The sequence below is a fragment of the Protopterus annectens genome, chromosome 1.part2 (genome assembly GCF_019279795.1).
Source record: "Protopterus annectens isolate FY-2018-M chromosome 1.part2, PAN1.0, whole genome shotgun sequence".
Lineage (NCBI taxonomy): Eukaryota > Metazoa > Chordata > Ceratodontiformes > Protopteridae > Protopterus > Protopterus annectens.
This window is the reverse complement of record NC_056727.1, coordinates 697,514,583-697,536,357: the sequence shown is the minus strand read 5'-3', so window position 1 is coordinate 697,536,357 and position 21,775 is coordinate 697,514,583. Positions and strand designations below refer to the sequence as shown.

At 41.6% G+C, this 21,775-nt stretch overlaps 1 protein-coding gene across 1 annotated transcript in view; it reads right to left on the bottom strand.

Moving 5' to 3' along the window:
* Positions 1-21,775, bottom strand: part of LOC122792403 (sulfotransferase 6B1-like) — a 166,889-nt gene that overhangs the window by 38,867 nt on the left and 106,247 nt on the right. The window contains exon 3 of the mRNA XM_044060192.1: positions 21,425-21,519. Coding sequence (XP_043916127.1) covers positions 21,425-21,519 — 95 coding nt within the window. The remainder of the gene's footprint in view (positions 1-21,424; positions 21,520-21,775) is intronic.

Below are 21,775 nucleotides of genomic sequence, written 5' to 3'. Positions count from 1 at the left end.
TGAACTAACGACATTTAACCGTCTGACAAAGTCCTAAAGGAATGCATGTCCTGTTGATAAAAGCACTTAATTTTTAAAGTGTGGATTGATTTTTGAACAATATTTTTTTTTATTTTACAGTCTTCAATTAATCAAATCTTTCTCCCTCCCTTATTTCACTATACAAAATCTTAATCAACCTGCAACTATTTCATGTATCCTTAATGCAAATAAATTCTTCTATGAGCTCCCATTTCCTCCATTAACAAGCATACTCATCTGCTTGCCCACTCCATAGCAAGTCAAAAATATCTGAAACTGTTCTTAATCAGAAATATTGCACCTGTTCAATGTACATGGCTGAAGCCTGCTGTTCTCCTTTGGTAATCACTTCTATCAAGTGAAGAATCATAATCGGTTTCAGACCCATATTTAACAGCTAGCCCTCCTGTTATGTGTCACACTAAAAACTGTCTTTCGGCTTTTCCCGGTTAGGGGTCGCCACAGCGGAACTCCGGTCCGCTAATGATTGGCAGTAGATTTTTACGTGCTGGCTTGCCGGACCTAACGCACAACCTTCAATGAAGGAATGCCCATTCACGCATGTTGACACACAGAAGACGCTCTGAGAATCGAACGTGCAACGTCTAACTGGGAGACGACAAAAAGCAAAAATGTTAATTTAGAAAAAGAAATCTATCCTGGGGATTCGAGTAACTCCATGTAGGCTTAGTGCGAAGCCTATAGAGAGTTTACATTTTTGTGCGAGGAGCAGCAGTGCTAATTGCATATGCATGCCGCACATTGTGCTTACACGGATACAAGTGAGGTTTCCTTGCTGACCAGGAATCCATGTAAGCAGCACAAAGGCATATACACATGCAAGTAAGTTTACCTACGGCCAAACATGTTCTGCGAGATTGCCACAATGACTACCAGGGCTAAAATTAATGCAATGAATGCAGTAATAACACGTGTACTCTGAGTACATGTTTTTGGCATAGTGAAATAAAGGTTTTGTGATGATAATCAAGGGTACATAGAATGCAGTATAAATACACCAGTCTGCATGTATTGAAAAGGGGCACAGACATGAATGAAGAAAGAGGAACAGGACATGTGAAACATGGTAATGTACACCAGATAAAGGCATGCCAATGTATGTACAGCCCAACGATGAGTCAGTAGCATGAAAAGTAATTACATGTGTACATATTACAGTATGGACTGCTGTTTACACCTCCTATGTGAATATATTCATACCATCACACATTATAGTATATTATGTGACTGTCACACAAGGTTACCTATCAATGGAGAATGGCTTTGCTATATAAACATCCTGACATGATCAGTGGATAGACATTTAGCAAGGACAGTATATACAATAGTGTTATGTATGTATTGTGAAGCTGTGCAAAATGAGTGTTGCTTGAATATGACTGAAATGTCAGCATAGGTCTCTGCCAATCAGGGACACACAGCAACAGGCTCATGGACAACAGTAGACAGTAGCAGGTACAGTCATGGGCAATATCAGATACCACCATTAATCTGTGACCCTGACATAAAATATGCAATTTAAATTATTATACATGCCCTGCAAGAACACACCTGTACAACTGTAATGATTTGTCAGTAATCTATAAGGGGAATTCAGCACACCTTCCTCAAAAATGACCACTTTTGGGGGTGTTGAGGGACAGTGTTACACCCGTAGTTAAAACCGTAGCAATCCTGGTTAGTTGAGAGGTTTGCATGACACATATATACTACAACCCACACTTGCAAGAATGTAACCCATGCTATTAATGTCGTCAATCAGCTGTGTATTTACTGGGTCCATCACAGAAAGACATATCACACATGCATCTTATACAATACCTTGAAGGTTAGTCTGCACTGTCAACTCCTAACGGTTATGCATCACAAAAAAATAATTATGTATGAACAAAAAGATGTGTGGGAGCTCACTGTGCCAAAAGGGATGCACTTGAGTAAGCATCTCTGTAAGACATAGGCATCTGCCATATGGCTGACAACACTTAACAACCCCCCTGTTATCAGTCGATTCCCTACACATAGCGTAGTATTGCATTCATCTGCCACATATAATAGCAATGGATATCATCTACAGCATCTGCAACTGATGTGTGAATTAAGAAGTGATCAATTATAATGAATGGTACAGCAGTATGCGAGACCGATGGCAATGCATCAGTTATGCCCATATGCACAGAGACTGCAGCACTCAAAGTGGAGAGTCAATGAGCGAGGATACTATCACTGTGATACTGTTCACATACCAAAGGATATATGGAACACGCTTTAAATCAGCACATGTCAAACCCAAGACGTGCCACATGATTACTGCCACCCGTACATTGACATGGAACTGTTTATACTATCATGAAATCCTGACATGCGTGCATAACTGTTCATACAAACTATCAAATGGCAATACTGACATGGTGTGTTGGTATTTCCGTCATACTGTACAGTCACACTATAGCTGTACCTAGGACACAACTGTACATCATAGGTTATAGGTGCATAGGAAAGTACTAGGCTGATGTCTCAAGGTCCCATACAATCCTAACCATGTGCAACAAGTGTTTCACAATTTTAAATAGCTATGTGAATGATGTTCATGCAGGTATGAGCCTATGCTATGTTATTTACCACCAACTGCTATCAATGAAGGATATGGCAGCAACAACAGGAGTACAATTATGATTAGCCATCCATTGATCTAGGTTGCACTTGAGGCTCAGGCAAGGCCTTTGCTTTATATGACTGGGAAGCTTGTTTCAGAGAAGGGGTAGCATCTGAGAAATGTATCCATTTCTACAAAAGATTTATTATGTCAAAGGCTCAGTTAACATCCTTGGAACAATTGACCCTCATGTAGTTTGCATTAACAATGTGCAACATTTCCATCAGGGCCAGATTGGAGACTGTCCTGTAGGTCAGACACAGATCTGTTGAAGATGTAAATACAATGATAGGGTTTTCAATCTCTCCGCATAGGATGTATTGTTTATACCACGTTTTCTCTGTGTGATAACTCTGGGGTTGCTCCAGCTGTTGTAGATGTATGGTTAGGTACATGCAAAAGGGTGCATTGTTCTCAATTACTGGTGTGATCAGGTTCAAGAACAATGGAATTATAATGTCCTTGATGGGGATGTCCAGCACGTACTCAAGAGTTTTGTTACATTAAAGGATTTGTCACTACTATGGTGACATGCTGGTGGAAGCTCCGATTACTATGTACCCAAGTACCCAGATCACATACCACTGGGTCTACAGATAGGGGTGTGCTGTCTATATTGTAATTAGCTTGTGTAATTAGCTTGTGTATTTGCTCTAAAAAAGTGCATAATTATGTTTTTGTTCATGTAGTGTGTCTCCATGCCTCTGGCAACAATCACTTTGTGCGTTAATACTTTCTGTAGTATATCAATAGCATTCTTGGATGCAATGATTGCTCACAATTTGCAGTTGTCCACAAAGTTGGTCAGACAAAGGCTGTCTAGGTTTGTCTTGACTTCTGCGAATGAAATACTGAACAGTAAAGGCCCTAGTACAGAGCCCTGAGGTACGACTCTGGTCAATGGCCTCCTGCTAAAGGTGAATCCACACACTGACAGTACAGATCCTGTCTGTGATCCCTTTATCTACCTACTTGTTGCCTTCTTGAGACAGTTTCTCTGTAATACCAGAGTATGGATTTGTGTCAAATGCCTTGGCTGGGTTAAGGTAGGTGGGAGGTATAGTCTCTTACTCGTCCATGCCCTCGGTGATATTCTTGAAGTCACCCAGATTTAAGAGATGTTGTAGCCTTAATGAATCAAATGTGTTGAATATACAGCTGGGAGATTACCCAACGTCCATGATGAATCTTTAGTCTGCCTCATAGATGAGGCCAGTCAGGCTTATGAGAACATAATTCCATGGCTCATGTGATGGTTCCTCCTTGTACAGGCAGATGCCTGTTGCTGTACACTCTCTGCCAGAACACAGTGTCTGTAGGGTATGCTGAAGTAGGGATCCTACCGTGTCTGCGACATCAGGGCTCAAGTTACTGAAAAGGCAACTTGGGATGTTGTCAGAGCCCATCGATGCTGTATTTTAGCCTTAGAGAGTGCACAGATGAGCTGTTCTCATGAGAAAATAATCTGAGTAATGTTTGCATGTATACTTTGAAGGTGAGTGGGGACAGGTGGGTGATGTTTGATCCAAACTGTCAGCTAGCAGACTATTTTCTCCGAATTGGTAAGGCTGGTGGCATTCACAAACAGGTCTGTGCTTTGTTGTGTATTACCATTTCACACTTATTTACAAAATGATTTGTGACGACACCTTCAAATACAACTTTGGGTATGCATCACATGCCACACAGTGGTACTGTTCACAATCGAACAACTGTACCTGTGGCATACAATTACAACAATTTCGCATCGTATGACGTCACATTTTAACATTAAACCTGTGTAGGTACAGAAGCTGAAGTCCACGTAGCACCACCATATATTATCTGACTAACAGTGTCACGGTGCACCTTATATAGGATGATGGCATCAGTGTATGCAGATGATGTTGGGAGGAGTGTCTGACAAAGATATGGAGTTGCATCTTGGTGTAAACTTGTCTTCTACAACTGTCACCAAACTGATGACTGTAGTGGGATTACAACTTCTACCTGTGTGTCTACAGAAGAAAGTCTGACTTTTACAGTGGCAGACAACACTTTATAGCAGATGATATCAGTGTCTGTTGAGAAGATGGTAGTAGAAGTGTCTCACATGCTGTTTCCAAATGTCTCCAGAATGTGAACAGACATACAAAGTTGGCTGCAGTGAGACTAGAACTAGCTATCTAAAGAACACAGTATTTAATGTAAGCACCAGCACAAGTCTGACTTTCATAGTGTCTGACAACACTTTACGGCAGATGACATCAGCAGTGTATGTTTGGAAGAATATGTTGGGAGGCTTGTATGAAATGGCTGTGTAGTCATATACAACTGTAAAACTTCTTATTCTCCATAAGATTTGATGGACGACAGTAAGATACAAACTCGTACTCTTCTGACTATGTGTGTCCGCACACATATACGCTGACTGCAGTGAGATTAGAACCTCTATTTAGTTACATACACTAGAGAACACAATACCTAATGCAAGTACCGTGACACAAGTCTGACTTTTACACTGTTGTAAAACACTTTATAGTGGATGACATCATCACGTTATGTTTGGGAGAAAATCTTAGGGGTTCTGTATGAAATGGCTGTGTAGGCATGTACAACTATAAAACTTTTTATTCCCCATGAGACTTGATGGCTGACAGTACGATACAGAGATGCTCTTCTGTCTATGCACACACACGCACACACGCACACGCACACACGCACACACACACACACACACACGCTCACACGCTCACACAAAGATGACTGCAGTGAGATTAGAACCTCTACCTAACTAGTTACATAAGCTAGAAAACACAGTACGTAATGAAAGTGCCATAGCACAAGTCTGAATTTGACACTGGTGTCGAACACTTTATAGTTGATAACATCATCCCAGTATATTTGGGAGAAACTGTTGGGGGGGGGCTGTATGAAATGGCTGGGTAGGCATGTACAAATGTTTCTCTGAATGAAACTTTATTGCTGACAGTAGGATACAGACATGTGCTCTTCTGACTATGCTTGCACATGCACACATGTGCCCACATACATGTGTGCACAGACAATGGGGCTGTTGTGGTAATTTAACCCCCACCTATTTTATTCCCACCTGCAGAACACAGAAGTCGTTTTGCATCATAAAAGAAGACATCTTCCACTCCAAATGCAACCTCTTCTGGATCAAGGTCATTCTTCTTTATTGCCCATTAGCTCAGTCCTGAACAAATCAGTTGATCCTACAGTTGTAAATTTCCTCTGGGTCTGCTTTGTAGTAGACTCATATCTAACAGTCTGCTTTGACTTCAGACAATGCATTCATGCAGACTCAACACAGACGGAAGTTATGTATCTGCTACTTCTTCAGCAGTATGTGCTGTACTTGGCTGTCTCTGCTGCATTACCAGTGCCTGGTAAAAGACCTTAATAATAAAGGCTGTATTAGTCTTGTAGGCAGCATTCCTTAGAGAATGGTGCCCTTCAGACAACTTCCATCATTGCCTTGTGTATTCATTTTCCTAGGTCTCAAACTGTATGCACACACACTCCATTACTCAATTTCCGAGTCTTGAATGGTGTCCATGCAGAATTCCAGTCACTGTTTTCTACAATCCTGAGTACTGTATGTTCACATATTAACCTTCATGTTTCATCAAGACAATATTGTCTTGACAACTTCAGGATCCTTCCACTCTGTGTTGTCTACCTATTTACAATATATCTTGTTCCCAAGTTTTGTAGGTTTCATTTGTAGGTTAAAACTACACATGCAAATCTCTGGGAATCCTGGCTGAGTGCTCTTCTTCAGTATATGCTCTGTGTGCAACATGTAACAGAAATACACTGTTCTGCTCTAGCAATCACTGCAGTACCTTTAACTGCATATGGCTTTATTTAACATTGGTGGAAGATTTGGATTTCATCCACATACCAGCTGACATGAGATGTATACCTACATACACTGCAAGATAGTTTTCTGCCATAACAGCCCAGTCTAGGGCAATTCCCTAAATGTTCATTGCTTTGTTTTACCACTGACAATGCAAACATCTGGTTAAGACTTTCTAAGAGTCCATCAGTTACTGGGCAGTAGGCAAGTGTGATCTCTATTATTAGTTACAGTGTGTTGAAATTGTCCTCTTATCTACTCATTGTTGAATCCCCCCCTCCGCTATCTCTACACAACCTTTACAGTTACCCATGACTACTTATCTATAAATCAACCCACCTTTTAACAGTTTTATGGGGTTCTTTGTGTTTGCAATGCTTCTTGCAATGAATATGGTAAAATGAGATATACATTTTTCTCCAAGTCTAATTTCTTGGCAACATTTTCAATGGGTCTTGTAGCCAATGGTAGTTTCACGCCTGACCTAGCCTTGAATGCTTTCCACACAACAACTGTGCAATGACCAACAAATGTGAACATCGGTGATTCTGAATACTAAGAGCATCAATGACTATAAATACAAAAGTGGATATTCTTACAATGCTGATGGTCAGGGGAATAAAAGGCATGAGATCCCAATAAAAAAGCAGATACCGTGACAACTTAAAATATAAAACCAAGAAAAATAAAAATAAAATCTCCCTCTCAGCACTTCATTTGCCAACACCCTTTGGTACCCCCCCCCCCCCAACAGAAATGGAAAGAAGCAGAATATACATGATGGGTGTATTATTTCTTAAAAAGAGAGAAGTACCATTTAATTGAATTATCTATCATATGGTTGGTTCTTAAATCTTTAGCCCAAACATTTAAGATGGATACAGCTGATTGGTTTTTAGGTCTTCAGTAGTCAATTCTGGGTCAATATATTAAAATATCTCTAAGATGCTAACATCCATGTGAAGCAAAGCTCATCTCTAACCACACTCAAACGTAACTTGAACTAATGGATGGAAAATTGCAAATTTCCCCAATTTGGCATTTAATGGACTGGGGTTGTCTATGAATGCTTGATGTGTACAAGCCTGTACTGTAACCTTAAAATTCCTTATGGTAGTGACATGTCAGCACTGTTTTGGTAAATTTGAGGTAAGCTTGGCTAGGCTTAAAATGGGTCTTGGGCTGTTAGCCTAACTACCACCTATGAACCTATACAGGTTAGACCGATGAATTCCAAGTAAGCAAGAACCCCTGTGGCAAAACAGGTAAAGCAGCAGCACAAAGCATCACATTCCACTTCTGCAAAACTAAACAAGACCATAACATCTGGTCAAAGTCTGCTCCCAGAAGTCCAGATGTCAGACAGCAGCTATTCTTTCTGACATGCATCCTGTTGACAGATGTTAAAATAGGCTGCACTAATGTAAGCATGAAAATTTAAGTCTCACGGACTTCATGTGCGCATATCAGTAGCTCTGAAGAATTACCGTCAACTGACCACGGTATTATTTGCTTCACTGGAATGAGGCAAAACCCAACAATTAAAACATGCCTGTTTTCAACCGAAACATTCAGCAATAAATATTTTCATATAAGTTACTTGATTTTAGATCCCTGTTCATGTTTTCTTCTTCATTCCAACTGCAGTATATACTGGACCCATTTCTTTTTCAGACATTCCTGCTAGTATATGTTTGATTTTGAACATATTTAAATATGTTCCTTCGCCTAATGTAAGGTATGCATTAAGATCAAATAAGGTCTTTAAATATTGTCAAATTTGATACAGTAGTATTTCTGCATTTTTATAACCAAACAGTCACAGTTTGGGGGATACGTTAGGGTTATTAACTACTAGTTGTCCTGAATGTGTTTTAGGGACAAAGCCCTTGGAATTACTAAGAAGTCCAAACCTTGAAAGAAGCCTCAAGAGGTGAATGTCTGTGTGTTAGGAAACTGGTGATTGGTAATACAAGAAAGATTCTTGGTATCTATATGTTGATAATTTCAAAGCAGTTTTTCTATTACGGCACTTAAGAGGGAATGGTCTTGTATTTAACCATCTAGATGGTAGTATGAAGAGACACCAATAAAATACTTGAAAGTTCGGGTCATGGACACCACCCTCTGAAATAAGGTGCCCTATTCAGTTTAAGAAATCCTTGGACATTTACACTTACAAAGTGCCTGATGGGCATGTGCAAATAATCCCCTGCTAAAGGGAAAAAAAAAGTCTGCAAAGGGTATAAAACTTGAGATAACATTCATATTCAAAAAGCTAATTTTTAGGTAAGGATATAGACTACTCTACCCAGGTCAAACATTATCTTGCTCTAAAGATTACCACTGTAAATGTCAGGACTTAAAAACAAATATATATCCAAACATTTAAAATACTTTTTACTCCAAACTTTCTTGGGTGGCGTAAGCCAGGGAACCTTGTTGGCTAGGCTTATGTAGGCCCTTGGGCCAATAGCCTAGTACCTACCTATGAACCAGACCAAAGTGAAAGGCATCACTCTTAGTTGACTCTGGAGAGGTAAAATTCATTACTTTATTTTATAATTAGCAAACATATTGTACAAATAACCAAAAAAAACGGCACTGGAGGGTTCGCCAGGTAGCAAACCAACTTTAATGAATACACAAACATATTGTACACTTAATAATGCTCCAGTGAGAATAAACATGCAAGTCACATAGGAGTGAAATGCGATTAACATATCTGCAGAAAAGCTTGATATGAACTTCTTCATTCCGGATTGGAATTATTCTGTCATTCTTTTAATTCTTATTAGAGGTTCAAGAATCAAAATGAAACAGAAAAAGCAGACACCTCAGACATGTACCATGTTTTAAGGCGAAGGGGAAAAACAACTGGCCTGAATTTTAGCAGTATGTATAAAGTAAATATATTAAATATAGCAAACTGGATGGGGAAATTCACAACACAAAAAATGTGAAATACTTATTAACCCTGTCCATAGCCTTTTGTATCTAGCACAGCCATTGTACATGGATCATATGAATTGTTGGTCACAATCAAAATACATAATATGCTGGGTCTGTGTGCACTTCATCAGAGGGGGTTACTATCCTTTGTTGAAACCCATTGGTCCATTGTTAAGTGGATATGCAGATCCTCCAGAAAGGCCTGAAACAAGTAACTGTGTCAAAACATATCTAAAACTAAAAAAGTGAAAAAATGTATAATTGGGCCCCTTTGCAATTGCCACATAGATAACACACACCCCTGCATAGCAACACTGTTTTCAGAGACCTCAGAATCTTTGTGGAGAATATATACTGTCTTTTGATCACCATGTATTCACAACTGTCAGAAAATCCTTCTTCATTGCACAATTTATAGCTATGGGTATGTTATTCAGATATAAGAAAGTAATTGTACCAGTCCACTCAGTACTCATGAGTACAGCGGCCCCTGTTGTACATACCTAACCAGACACTTAACCCAGCTGGAGAGGTCTTACTGCATCCTTACTAAGAAAATCAAAGGCTTAGCACACAAGAACTATTCAGACTGCCTTAAATCCCTGCCCCCCTTTTTTGATGTCATACTGATTACTGACAAAGTGGCCTCTGCTTGGGCATCTTGTGGCAATGTAGCAATTGCCTCTTGTACACAGAAAACCCTCTCCTCCTACCACCCAACATTACAACCTGTGAGATGCACTTATCTAGCCAAACTGGAGGTAAAGCTCTCTCCAACCAACACTGAACTTGACAGTCAAGAGAAGGTAAACACTTGCACCACATCACACTCGTCACACAGTCCCACTAAACCTACACCACCAAAATCCACACCAACACAAAAACATTTGCAGAGGCTCTCAATCTGCTCAAGCAACAGAGACTTCTAAAGCAGAAACGCAAGCAACCTCCATCCCCCAACACAACCCAAATGACACAGCCCACAGACTCAGTGTGCCACTCAACCACAGTCCATAAGGCAAAACAACGTACCTAACACACTAGTCATAGGTGACTCTATAGTCAGGCATGCTGATGTCCCACTCACCAGGCTAAAAAAGAAGAAGGTTACTGTCAACTGCCTGTCGGGTGCCAGGATCCGCCGCATAACCCATGCACTCAGGTCACTCCACAACAAGTACAAATATGACTATCATTGTCCATGTTGGTGTGAATGACCTGAGACATACCTCCCTGGACTACATGTAAAGAGACATGGAAGAGCTATCTGATCTTGTAGCCCAGGCAGGTATGACCCTAACCAAGTAGCATCCTGCCATCGCCCAGAATGATACCGCAGTACAAGGACAAAATGATTAACTTTAACAATTGGCTAAACTTCTGGTGTCATTCTAGGAGGATCCAGTACCTGTCTGCCTGGGACGACATGGTCGACAGACCACAATGCTTTGCCAGAGATGGCCTACACATGTCACCCCTGGGATTCCGGATACTGGCTAAGGCTCTTGCCACCCTTATAGTGCCTTTTTTAGGCAATGTTCAAATAACAAATTCACCACCGTAACAGGAACAGGCAAGCAAAAACTGAGGGTAATGCTACTCACTACTAGAAGTCTAAATCTCAAAATGCACTCCCTCGAGGCACTCCTTAAAATGGAGAACATTGATATCTGTGCAGTGACTGTGACCTGATTCAAGGCTCTAGAGAGCACCCCTGCATTACCAGGCTATAACTCATACCACACTTTTCGGCCACCTAACCTGGACCGGAACACCAAAGGCGGAGGTGTGTCCATATTCATTAAGGATATCCACACCTCCACAGGCTAGTTGCTCAGCATAATGCATCCAAAGTTATCCAAGTGCAACTAACTCTGGGCAAAACTGCAATCCAAATTGTAGCTCACTAAAGATCCCCCTACCACGCCCCAGGATTCCCACTCCTCTTTTCTTGATATACTGGAAAATATTAACACCCTAATAATGGGTGATTTCAACTAACCCACCATTAACTGGGAAAACTACTCGTGTACCAACTCCTTTGTGCAACGCTTTCTGGAATTCATAAATTCCAATGCCCTGGGACAATTTATCCACACCCCCACCAGGAGCAACAATATCCTAGACCAAGTCATTACCAACACGAGTGACCGGTGTTCCACACCTGAAGTCAGCTCCTAGTTGGTCAGATCTTACCATAAGCTAATCACCCTAGATATTCACATCCTGCCCCCAACCCCCCATTACGGAAATCACTGTAAAATTTTTCTCCAAAACCAACTTCATGCTTTATAAGACAGAAGTGGCGAACTTCATGACACCCATGCAGACGGACAATACAGTTACGTCTGCTGAATCCTACACAAATGCACTCTACAAGCACTTACACGACTGCATGTATCGTGCTATCCCAAATAGAACCAAGACACTACCCTCCAAAAAAAGGAAGCCAGTCTATTGGTCCCCTGCCATAAACAAACTCTACAACAGAAGGAAGAAACTGTTGCAAAAGAGAGTAAAATCCCATGAGTGGAGGAGCTCCCTGGTCTGCCTCAGTAAGAATCTGAGATCCCTAAGATCCTAGAAAGCTAGCTATGAAAATAAAACTGCCACTGATTCTAGCGACAACCACAAGCATTCTATAGCTATGTCAAGAATCTCAATGGCAACACCCAGATTTGCTCTGATTTACAGCACAACGGCAAGAATATTACAGAACCAACTAATGCTGCCAACATCCTGGCAGAGAGGTTCAGTGCTAACTTTACTCCCCTCTCACCCCCTAAAGGACCCATATCTATACAGGAAGAATGCAGAGTCCCCAATCTTTAAAGCCAAAAACACAGCATCCATGGGACCTGACAACATCCCAGGATGCATTTTACACAAACGTCAGAACGAACTGTCTCCCAACCTAAGCACCATGTTCAATCATAGCCTCACATCAGGCTTTGTGCCCACTGAATGGAGCACAGCAACAGTTATCCCACTCCACAAAGGGGGAGCCACCACTGATCCCGGGAACTTTCTCCCTATTAGCCTGATGAGCCTGGTCTGCAAGGCCATGGAACGTATCATCATGGAACTCAAAGACATTAGTAACCTCCAAATTCTGGACCCCACCCAGTTTGGCTTTGTGAAAGGCAGATCATGCCTCCTGAACCTGATAGACTTCTTTGAGCCAGTCACCAAAGCTGTAGATGAGGGTAAGGTGGTTCACACAGCCTATCTTGACCTTGCCAAGGCTTTGGACACCATCCCCCATTCTGGAATTATAGCTAAACTCACTAAACTTGGTATAAATCCCTATGTCACAAGATGGGCTGCCAACTGGCTCACTGACAGAACCCACACTGTAAAAGTTGCAGACTCCAAATCTGACTTCAAACCAGTGACAAGTGGAATACCACAGGGTTCAGTCCTGGGACCTCTCCTGTTTGGTATCTACTTCTCTGAAGTACAGGCTAACACAGAAGGCCTTTGGCTAATGAAGTTTGCAGATGACTGCAAACTAGGAGTCATAGTCAAGTCCCCAAATGACGTGGACATCCTACAGAAGGGCTTGAGTGAGACAGATGCCTGGTGTCAGAGCCATGGCCTCAATCTCAATGCAAAAAACTGCATTGTCATCCCCCTTTGGTAAAAACTCTGTACCCATGAACTACCACATAGGCGGCAGTCTACGTAATGCTGAATGTGTGATAAGACACCTTGGGATCCAGGTGGACAGTAGTCTCTTCTTTGATAATCACATCGCCACAGTAGACAGGAAATCCTCCTATGTGGCACACCTCATCACAAATGGGTTCTCATCCAGGAAAAGAAGTCATTGTTCCCCTCTACTAGAGGCTCATTAGACCCATTACAGAGTACAACATCCCTTTTGGAATGTACCTCAAGACATCTGCAGCAGCTGAAAAGGCCACAGATGTACTTCACAGAGGATTACTGTCCTCAAACAGATGCCCTACACTGACCACCTCAAAAAAACTCCAGCTTTACTCCATAGCATATTGTCTATTCCCAGGTGATCTCTGCCTAAAGTACAGTTGTGTACAATTACCATAAATGTAGATGTTTGAGTGTATTCACTGTTGCAATCATTACATTTGGGTAATCTGCTGGCAGGTTGCCCTCAGTCAGCCTGATTAACAAAGTCTTGGGTCCTGAGTCGGTTGCTGTCACTTCTTCCATGTCGTCAGGGGTATAAAACATGCAGCCGATGCCATTACATCAGTTTTTCTTGCCCCAGATGTCAGGTGCCCCCAAATGGGGAGCAAAATATATATATTTATATATAATAAGAAACACAAAAATATACCTCCAAACAAAAGCAAATACACCAAAAAAGCTTTTAAGCATAATAAAAGAAAGAAGTGGTATAGTAAAAGAAAAACAGAGGGCAGGAGGGAGGGTAACCAGGACTGCAACAGTGAATACACTCGAACATCTACATTTATGGTAAGTGTACACAACTGTACTATGTTCATCGTGTTTCACTGTTGCAGTCATTACATTTGGGTAGATTCCCAAAGCTAAGGTTGGGAGGATGGATTTATACAGCATTAGGACCAGCTATAAGGCCCTGCAATACAGCAGTGGCAAAGCCAGCTCTGGATTTAGAGAAAATTGGTAAGTGATGATGCTTGGTGAAAGTCTGAACTGAACTCCAGGTAGCAGCTTCTAGAATATCCTTGGTAGGAACACCTCTGAGAAAGGCTGCTGAAGTAGATGCAACCCTGGTGGAATGAGATCTGATCCCCTGGGGATAGGTTTTCCATGGTGCTTATAACAGAAATTAATGCAATGGTTTATCCATTTAGAAATGGTTTGCTTTGAAATAGCCTTCCCCTCTGCCCCTGCAGCAAATGCTATCAGAAGTGGCTCAGATTTTCTTTGGGATTTAGTCCTGTCCAAGTAGAATCCAAGTTGTCTGTAAACATCCAATGAATGCAAAATCTGCTATCCCTTGTTCTGTGGATTGGGAAAGAAAGTTGGCAAATGAATGGACTGATTAAGAGTCACACTGGATACCACCTTGGGCATGAATGATGGATTAAGTCCTGAGTGACACCCTATCCACATGAAAGATGAAGAAAGGCTCCACTGCCATAAGGGCCTGTAATTCAGATATTCTTCTAGCTGAAGTGATTGCTAAAAGGAAGGCTGTTTTCCAGGAAATAAATTTTAAGTTTGCAGTTGCAGCTGGCTCGAAAGGAAGTAGAGTGAGCTTCTCCAATACAAAGTTAAGGTCCCAGGCAGGGGTTGGAGCGCTCCTGGGTGCTCTCAAGTTTTTGGCCCCTCTGAGATACTGCTTTAGAAGAGGATGAGAGAAGGGGGAGGGTCTATGTTGTAATGAGCTGAAATGGCTGAGGCATGAATTTTTATGGAAGAAAAAGAGAGAGGCCTTTATGAAGCATCTCAGTTAAGTATTGAAAATCTGAGGTAAATTGGGCACGGCTGTGCTCATCCCCTTGAGATTGATTCCAGTCACAGAATCTTTTCCATTTGTCAGCATAAGATTTTCTAGTACTAGGTCTTCTCGCCTCCAAAATGACATCCATCACAGGTTTGCCGAGGGATGCTAAGGGTGAATTTAAGCGATTAGCCAAGCTGCAAGATTCAATGTTTGAAGCTGAGGGTGTAGAATTTGGTTCTCCTGCGGAGACAGTAAGGAAGGTGCCTGAGGCAGGTGCCACGGAGAAGTATGAGAGACACTGTGCAGGAGTGGGTACCAGTGTTGGTGAGGCCAGTCTGGAGCAATCAAAATCATTTTTGATTTGTCCGGTTTGACTTTTAGTAGAACTTTGGAGAGCAAAGGCAGAGGGGGAAAGGCATAGCCTTATAGGTTTTTCCAGTTGAAGGACAGTGCATCCACTTTCCAGGCTTTTTTGTGATGAATTCTTGTGCAAAATCTGTCTAACTGGTAGTTCTGGGGTGATGCAAAAAGATCTATGTCTGGGCTCCCCCATTTGCGTGTCAACATGTTGAAAACGCACTTGGTTCCAGTTTCCATTCGTGAGGGTCCATGTGATTTCTGCTTGGTTTGTCTGCCAGAACATTCTGCTTTCCTGGCAGGAATTGAGCTTGTAGTTGTAACTGGTAGCTCAAGGCCGCATTCCACAATGCCATGGCTAGTCTGCAGAGGGGGTAGGAATGTGTCCCTCCCCCCCTGCTTGTTTATGTACTACATAACCATAGTGTTGTCCGTCTTTATCAGTAACTGTCCTGGATGAAGGTAATCCTTGAAGGCTGTCAGTGCATTCTGTACAGCTAGTATTTGTTTTTGATTGATATGAAGGTGCATTTGATTTGGGTTCCATTTGCCCTGAATGCACGTCCCTGCCATATGAGCCCCCCATGCATAGTCTGACGAGTCTGTAGTTATGGTTTGGGCAGCAGGGGGTGGTGTGAATGACGGTCCCTTGTTTTGGTGGCAGGCCTCTGCCCACCATAGGAACTCTAGGCATAGGCAAGGTATGATAGGAATCATTGTTTCCAGGCTGTGACAATGTTGACTCCATAAACTTTTTAAGTACCACTGAAGTTTCCTCATATGCAGTCTTGCATATGGAATTAGAAGAATGCATGAGGCCATGAACCCCAAGGCTTGCAGTATTTGCCTTGCTGATAGCAGGGTTTTTGTGGCCGCCTGTTTGAAGTAAGTTACCAAATGAATTTGCTTTTCTGGCATAAGGAAAGCCATCTGGGCAGTTGTATTCAAGCTTACACCCAGGAATGTAATTTTTTGAGAGGGTACCAGTTGAGATTTCTTTTCGTTTACGGTATACCCTAGACAGGTTAGAAGTTTTGTTAAATGCCAGATGTTTTAGAAGAATGGCCTGGTTTTCTGCCTGAATTAGACAATCGTCCATGTATGGATATATTTGAATATTTCTTTGCCTGCAAAAAGCAATTACTGGAGCCAGGCACTTTGTGAATACCCTGGGTGCAGTAGACAAGCCAAAGGGCAGTGCAGAGAACTGATAATGCATACAGCCTGCTTTGAAGCGTAGGAATCTTCTGCAAGATTCCCTGATTGGGATATGCAGGTAAGCCTCTTTTAAGTCGAGAGTTGCCAACCAGGCATCCTTGCCTAGCATAGGAAGTAACTGGTGAAGAGTCAACATCTTGAATTTTGGAATGTCCAGAAAGGTGTTTAGAGTAGACAGATCCAGAATTGGACACCATGAATTGTCTTTTCTGGGTACCAGAAAAAGTCTGGAATAGAACCCTTGTCTCTTTTCCTTTTCTGGTACTAGTTGAATAGCCCCCATGTTTCGGAGGGAAAGTACTTGTTTGAGCCTCTGCCCACTGATTTGGGGCAGGTCTGGCCACCCATTTGGAGTTGGCAGTGTGTGGAAATGAAATCTGTATCCCTGGGACACTATTTAAAACCCATTTGTCCTGGGTTATAAGTTGCCAGTTTCTTAAATGAAGAGCCAGTTTCCCCCCAAAGGGGTGGCTAAGAGGCAAGTGCTTGGTAATTTCAAAGGGAAGTCATTCAGACTGTTTACCATAGGGTGGTGCCTTGCTGTTTCCAGATTTGGAAGTGGAAGCACCCCATTGCTTAGTTCTGAAAGACCCTTGGGACTGAAACCTGGTAGTTTTGGAATGTCTGGATTTGGCCGTAGTGGCTCTGGAAGGAGTTGGAAAGGACCAGTTCTTAGTAGGCCAATGCCTACTAAATCTTGGAGGTTGCACTTGTACGAAATCTTTCACAGTTTGCATAGGTTTAGCTTTATCTTCCATCTTTTTTAGAACTTCTTCAGCCTTATTGCTAAATAAGCGGTCCTGCTGTAAAGGAGCATCCAAAAGTTTTGTTTTAACATGATCAGGCAGAGATTGCTCCTTAAGCCAAGCATGCCTTCTAAGCACAGACCCAGTAACAGCAGCCCTACAAGAGGCCTCTAAGGAATCAAAACCACATTGCAAAGTATGTTTGCCAATTTGTTCAGCTGAATGCAATAAATCTTGCAAATCTTTATTCTCCACACAGTCAGAAATCAACATAATTTTCTGTTTAAGCAGTCCCATGATATGATGTTGATATTTTAGCATATGGAATTGACAGTTTAAGGTTGCAGAAGTATAAACCTTTTTACCCCATCTATCCAGCACCCTGGAGTCTCTATCAGAAGGGGTAGGATTTTTAGCAGTAGAAGCCTTAATGCCCTTGGGCCCCTGAGAAATGGTTTCAGGGTCCGCGATAGGATTTTTGAAATGGAATTTGTGGGACTCAGGAACCCTGTAGTACATGTCCGGTTTGCTAGGGGCTGGAGGCAAGGAATAAAGGGCCGTACTGGATTCCAAAAACACAACAATATCTAGTACAGGAGGTATAGCCAAAGGCCTATGCTGAGGAAGAAGGAAATCCCTAAGCCTCTTTTTGGATTCAGAGAAATCCTGACTTTCCCAGTGGAAATGCTCCCTTAAGGTATGTAAAGTCTCCTCAAAAGAGAAATCCTCAGGTGGAAAAGCAGAGGGAATGGAATCCTCTGCATCAGAGTCCTCACAAGTAGGTATGGACAAATCCAGATAATTAGAAGAGTCAGAAGAATCAGAGTCCTGTTCAGAAGATTCATAGTCAAATTCAATCCTAGGCCTCTTGGAGGGGGGTGGGGTGGGGGGGTTGAATACCTCTGATTAGAGTAATTAAATCTTCAGCCATTTTGATCATTTGTTTTTTAGGCATAGGGGCCTGAACATGTGGCCTGGGCATTGTATTTTTAGACATAGATCGAGATTTAGGCCTTAGCACTGAAGTTGGAGTGTTTAATATGCAAGTCTGTAGGCCTGAATACACCCTCCGAAGCCGGTGCCTGCTCACTGGCTCTGGACCCATCCAAGGTAGAGACATCTGCAGGTTCCATATGAGAAGCATCTCCCGGCATACCAGACTCTGAATGGGTCTCAGTAGAGGCCTGTGAATCAGAAGTAGCGGGTATCAGGGGCTGCGAAAGCAACTCACTGAGTACTGGCACACTGGCGACTGGCTTAGTAGAAGCGTCGTCGGCAGTTTTGGACCTCAACGGTCTGTCTTTTTCTTTGCGTTTTTTCGGTATTCCGGTAGTCGGATGGCTAACCAACGTCATTTCTGGATAATTAAACTGAGAACCGAAATAGTTTGAAGCAAAAATGTACCGACGATGGATAGTGCGCGGATTAAATAAAGCACAAAACCGACAGCAAGGTACATCTTGGTCAGGGCCTAGGCAAGAAATACAGTACAAATGAAAATCCTTATGAGGTATTTGCTTCCCACAAGTAATACAATTATTAACTTTTACTGACATCGGTAAGGAGCAAGAAAAAGTTTCCACCAACGGGGTACTTCGCTTTAAGTTGAAGACTTTGGTTCTGAAACTCAAACAAAAATTTCAGGAGTCGGCCGACCGGCACTTGTGAACTGCTTCTGCTTCGGGCACCGTGCGGCAAGAAAGACTAATGTAATGGCATTGGCTGCATGTTTTATACCCCTGATGACCTGACGTCATGGAAGAAGGGACAGCAACCGACGCAGGACCCAAGACTTTGTTAATCTGGCCGATTGAGGGCAACCTGCCAGCAGATTACCCAAATGTAATGGCTGCAACAGTGAAACACTATGAACATCATTATAAAGCTATGTCAAACCCAGGGCTGTTGGACATGGTACACCTAAAGAAATCCCAATCCCTCCGAGCTGCACGCTCTAGAGACCTAAACCTAGTCACCACAATAAACAGGACATGCTGGAGGGATAGATTCCTGTCCCAGAGACTTCCCATACTCTGGGACAAACTACCCATCTATGTCAAGCAAAGTTCCTCATTAGCACTCTTCAAGAAAAATCTTGATGAGTGGATGGGAAATAGGAAATACTCCCCGGGGATCACTTCTGTGGCTCTGCTCGACAGGTGCACAGGAAAATGACTTTCTTGGGTGGCAAAAGCCAGGGAACCTTGTCGGCTAGGCTTACTTAGGCCCTTGGGCCGATAGCCTAGTACCTACTGATAAACCTATAAACAAGGCCCGAGTAGATCCTGTCCTGCCTGATATGTTACACCTTCAAAAGTCTAATGGAAACAAAAACACTTCGGCAAGTGATATTAACTTCTACTGTAGCATTAATAGAACATGTTGGGAGGATGGACATGTGTTGCAGAGAATTCCGATCCTGTAGAATCTACTTCCCCCATCGATTAAACATAGCACTTCTCTGACCTTATTCAAGCATTACTTAAATGAATAGGTGGGAGACTGGGAATTCACCCCTAGTCTGACATCCCTGTTCCTTATGGATAGGGGCAGCATGAAATGTTATCACTGGGTTAGTTACAAGAAAATACCACAGAGTTCTACACCGACTGGGAATGTTGGGCTAGGCTTCTTATGATCCTCACCGATCATAGCCCTGTAGGCACCTAAGAATTTAAGCTCTAAGCAACTTCCTCTAAACTTTCTCTATAGAGTTGGCCAGGATTTTCAACAAAATTACAGTTTCCATACAAGAAATAATGGGAATGTAATGAAGATAGAAGAAAAGGATCTTTCCTGGCTCAGGATCAACTGTAATATAAACTTCAGGGAGCCAAGGATGTCATGACATCGTGATGAGATATAAGGAAAACACTGGGAAGTCTTCCTCTAATTTTTTAAACAGTTCTGCATTGCATTGAGGCTGTGAGGATTAGCGTTTTTTCAAGATTTTAATAGTTTTATATCATCTTTTATTCTCTCATCTCAAACACTGCTATACATACCTTTACATTTAAGGGACTGAATTCTTGAGATTTGTTACTGTATTTCTCCATATTTACCTGTGAGGTTACAAAGTTCTTGTTTGGGTATATGGTGTGGGAGCCAAATCAAGTTGTACCATACAGCTCTTGTATACCATCCAAAAACAGCAGAAAAAGACCACCACGACGAAATAAAACATAGACTGATTTTTGTTTTTTATTATAAAACAAGCGCTTTCACGTGTATTAAAACACGCTTCCTCAGGTTTTAACAGCAACAAATCTCAAAGGGTTTAAATACATACCTAGTCTCAAGTTCATAGGTTAATGAATTAATGAATTAATAGATTAATTGTTCCTGCCAATAGTAGGAACAAATAAGCAAAACAATCTTGCAGTCATACACCTTAAGAAACAAGACAGCTCGTTTAATTTCATCACATTATTCCAGTAGAAACATTTCAAATAAAAACTTAGAAATGATTAACACCACAAAAAATGTGATGTCCTGTCATGTTTCAAACTCAAACTAAACAGAATATAAATATAGCTATAAATATATATGTTCTAACATGCCCAATAGCTAACCCATAGATAATAAATATAATGTATACCTGTATACCATCAAATACTGATTTTTCTCTCACACTGGCAACTAGTCTGAAACAGAAACACTATCCAGAAAATATTTCGCTTTCCCCTACCCAAATGAGCCAACTGCTCCTTATTTCAAACTCGTGTACTGCTTGTGCTAGGCCATCTTAAAATACTGCAGATGGAGGAAACTACATTAGGTGAAGCATTCTAACATGGTATGCGATAACAGTGTCAGAAAGGCTTAAAAGAAACTCAAATGTGCAGCAACAAGTAGCAGAACCACAAAAATAAAGGGGTACCGTATGACATAGGGATGAGCTAGGATAGGTAAAGCATGCTTACAAGTGCACAGGTGCACTACATGAACAGTCCATCCTGGAGATTTAGTGTAAATAAAGTTGGGTGGTGAATTAAAGAATATGTGGGTTAAGCAAACATGCATCTTGCCAGAGAGGAACAGAAATTGAGGATCAAATATTCCCAGCAGCTGCTGGAGTGCCAGGACATGGAAGGACATATTGTCACATGCTAGGTCCCTCTATACATTAAATCGTTTTAAATAAGTGGATTATTTTACTACAAACTCACCTGCTTCAGTTCTTCAAATGTTATAACCAGAAGATTTTCGTCTTCGATATGCTTCTCCCACTCAGCTGCATACTCGAAGTAAGAGCCCCAGCACACTGAAAAAAATGTTTATCAGGTGAACTTGATAATGCAATAGTAGATTTGTTTTTGAAATGGAAGATTTTTTTGTTAACATATTGCTGGGACTTAATAATACACTCTATGCATGTTAAGACAAAATTCTTTATTCCAGTTCACTTTATATTACCCGTCACTTAATTTTACAGATGCATTCTGGAAGTTTACTTAGATGAAATTACAGTTGTGAGTATACACACCACAACAGTAAATGTCCAAGTACAACGATCACTG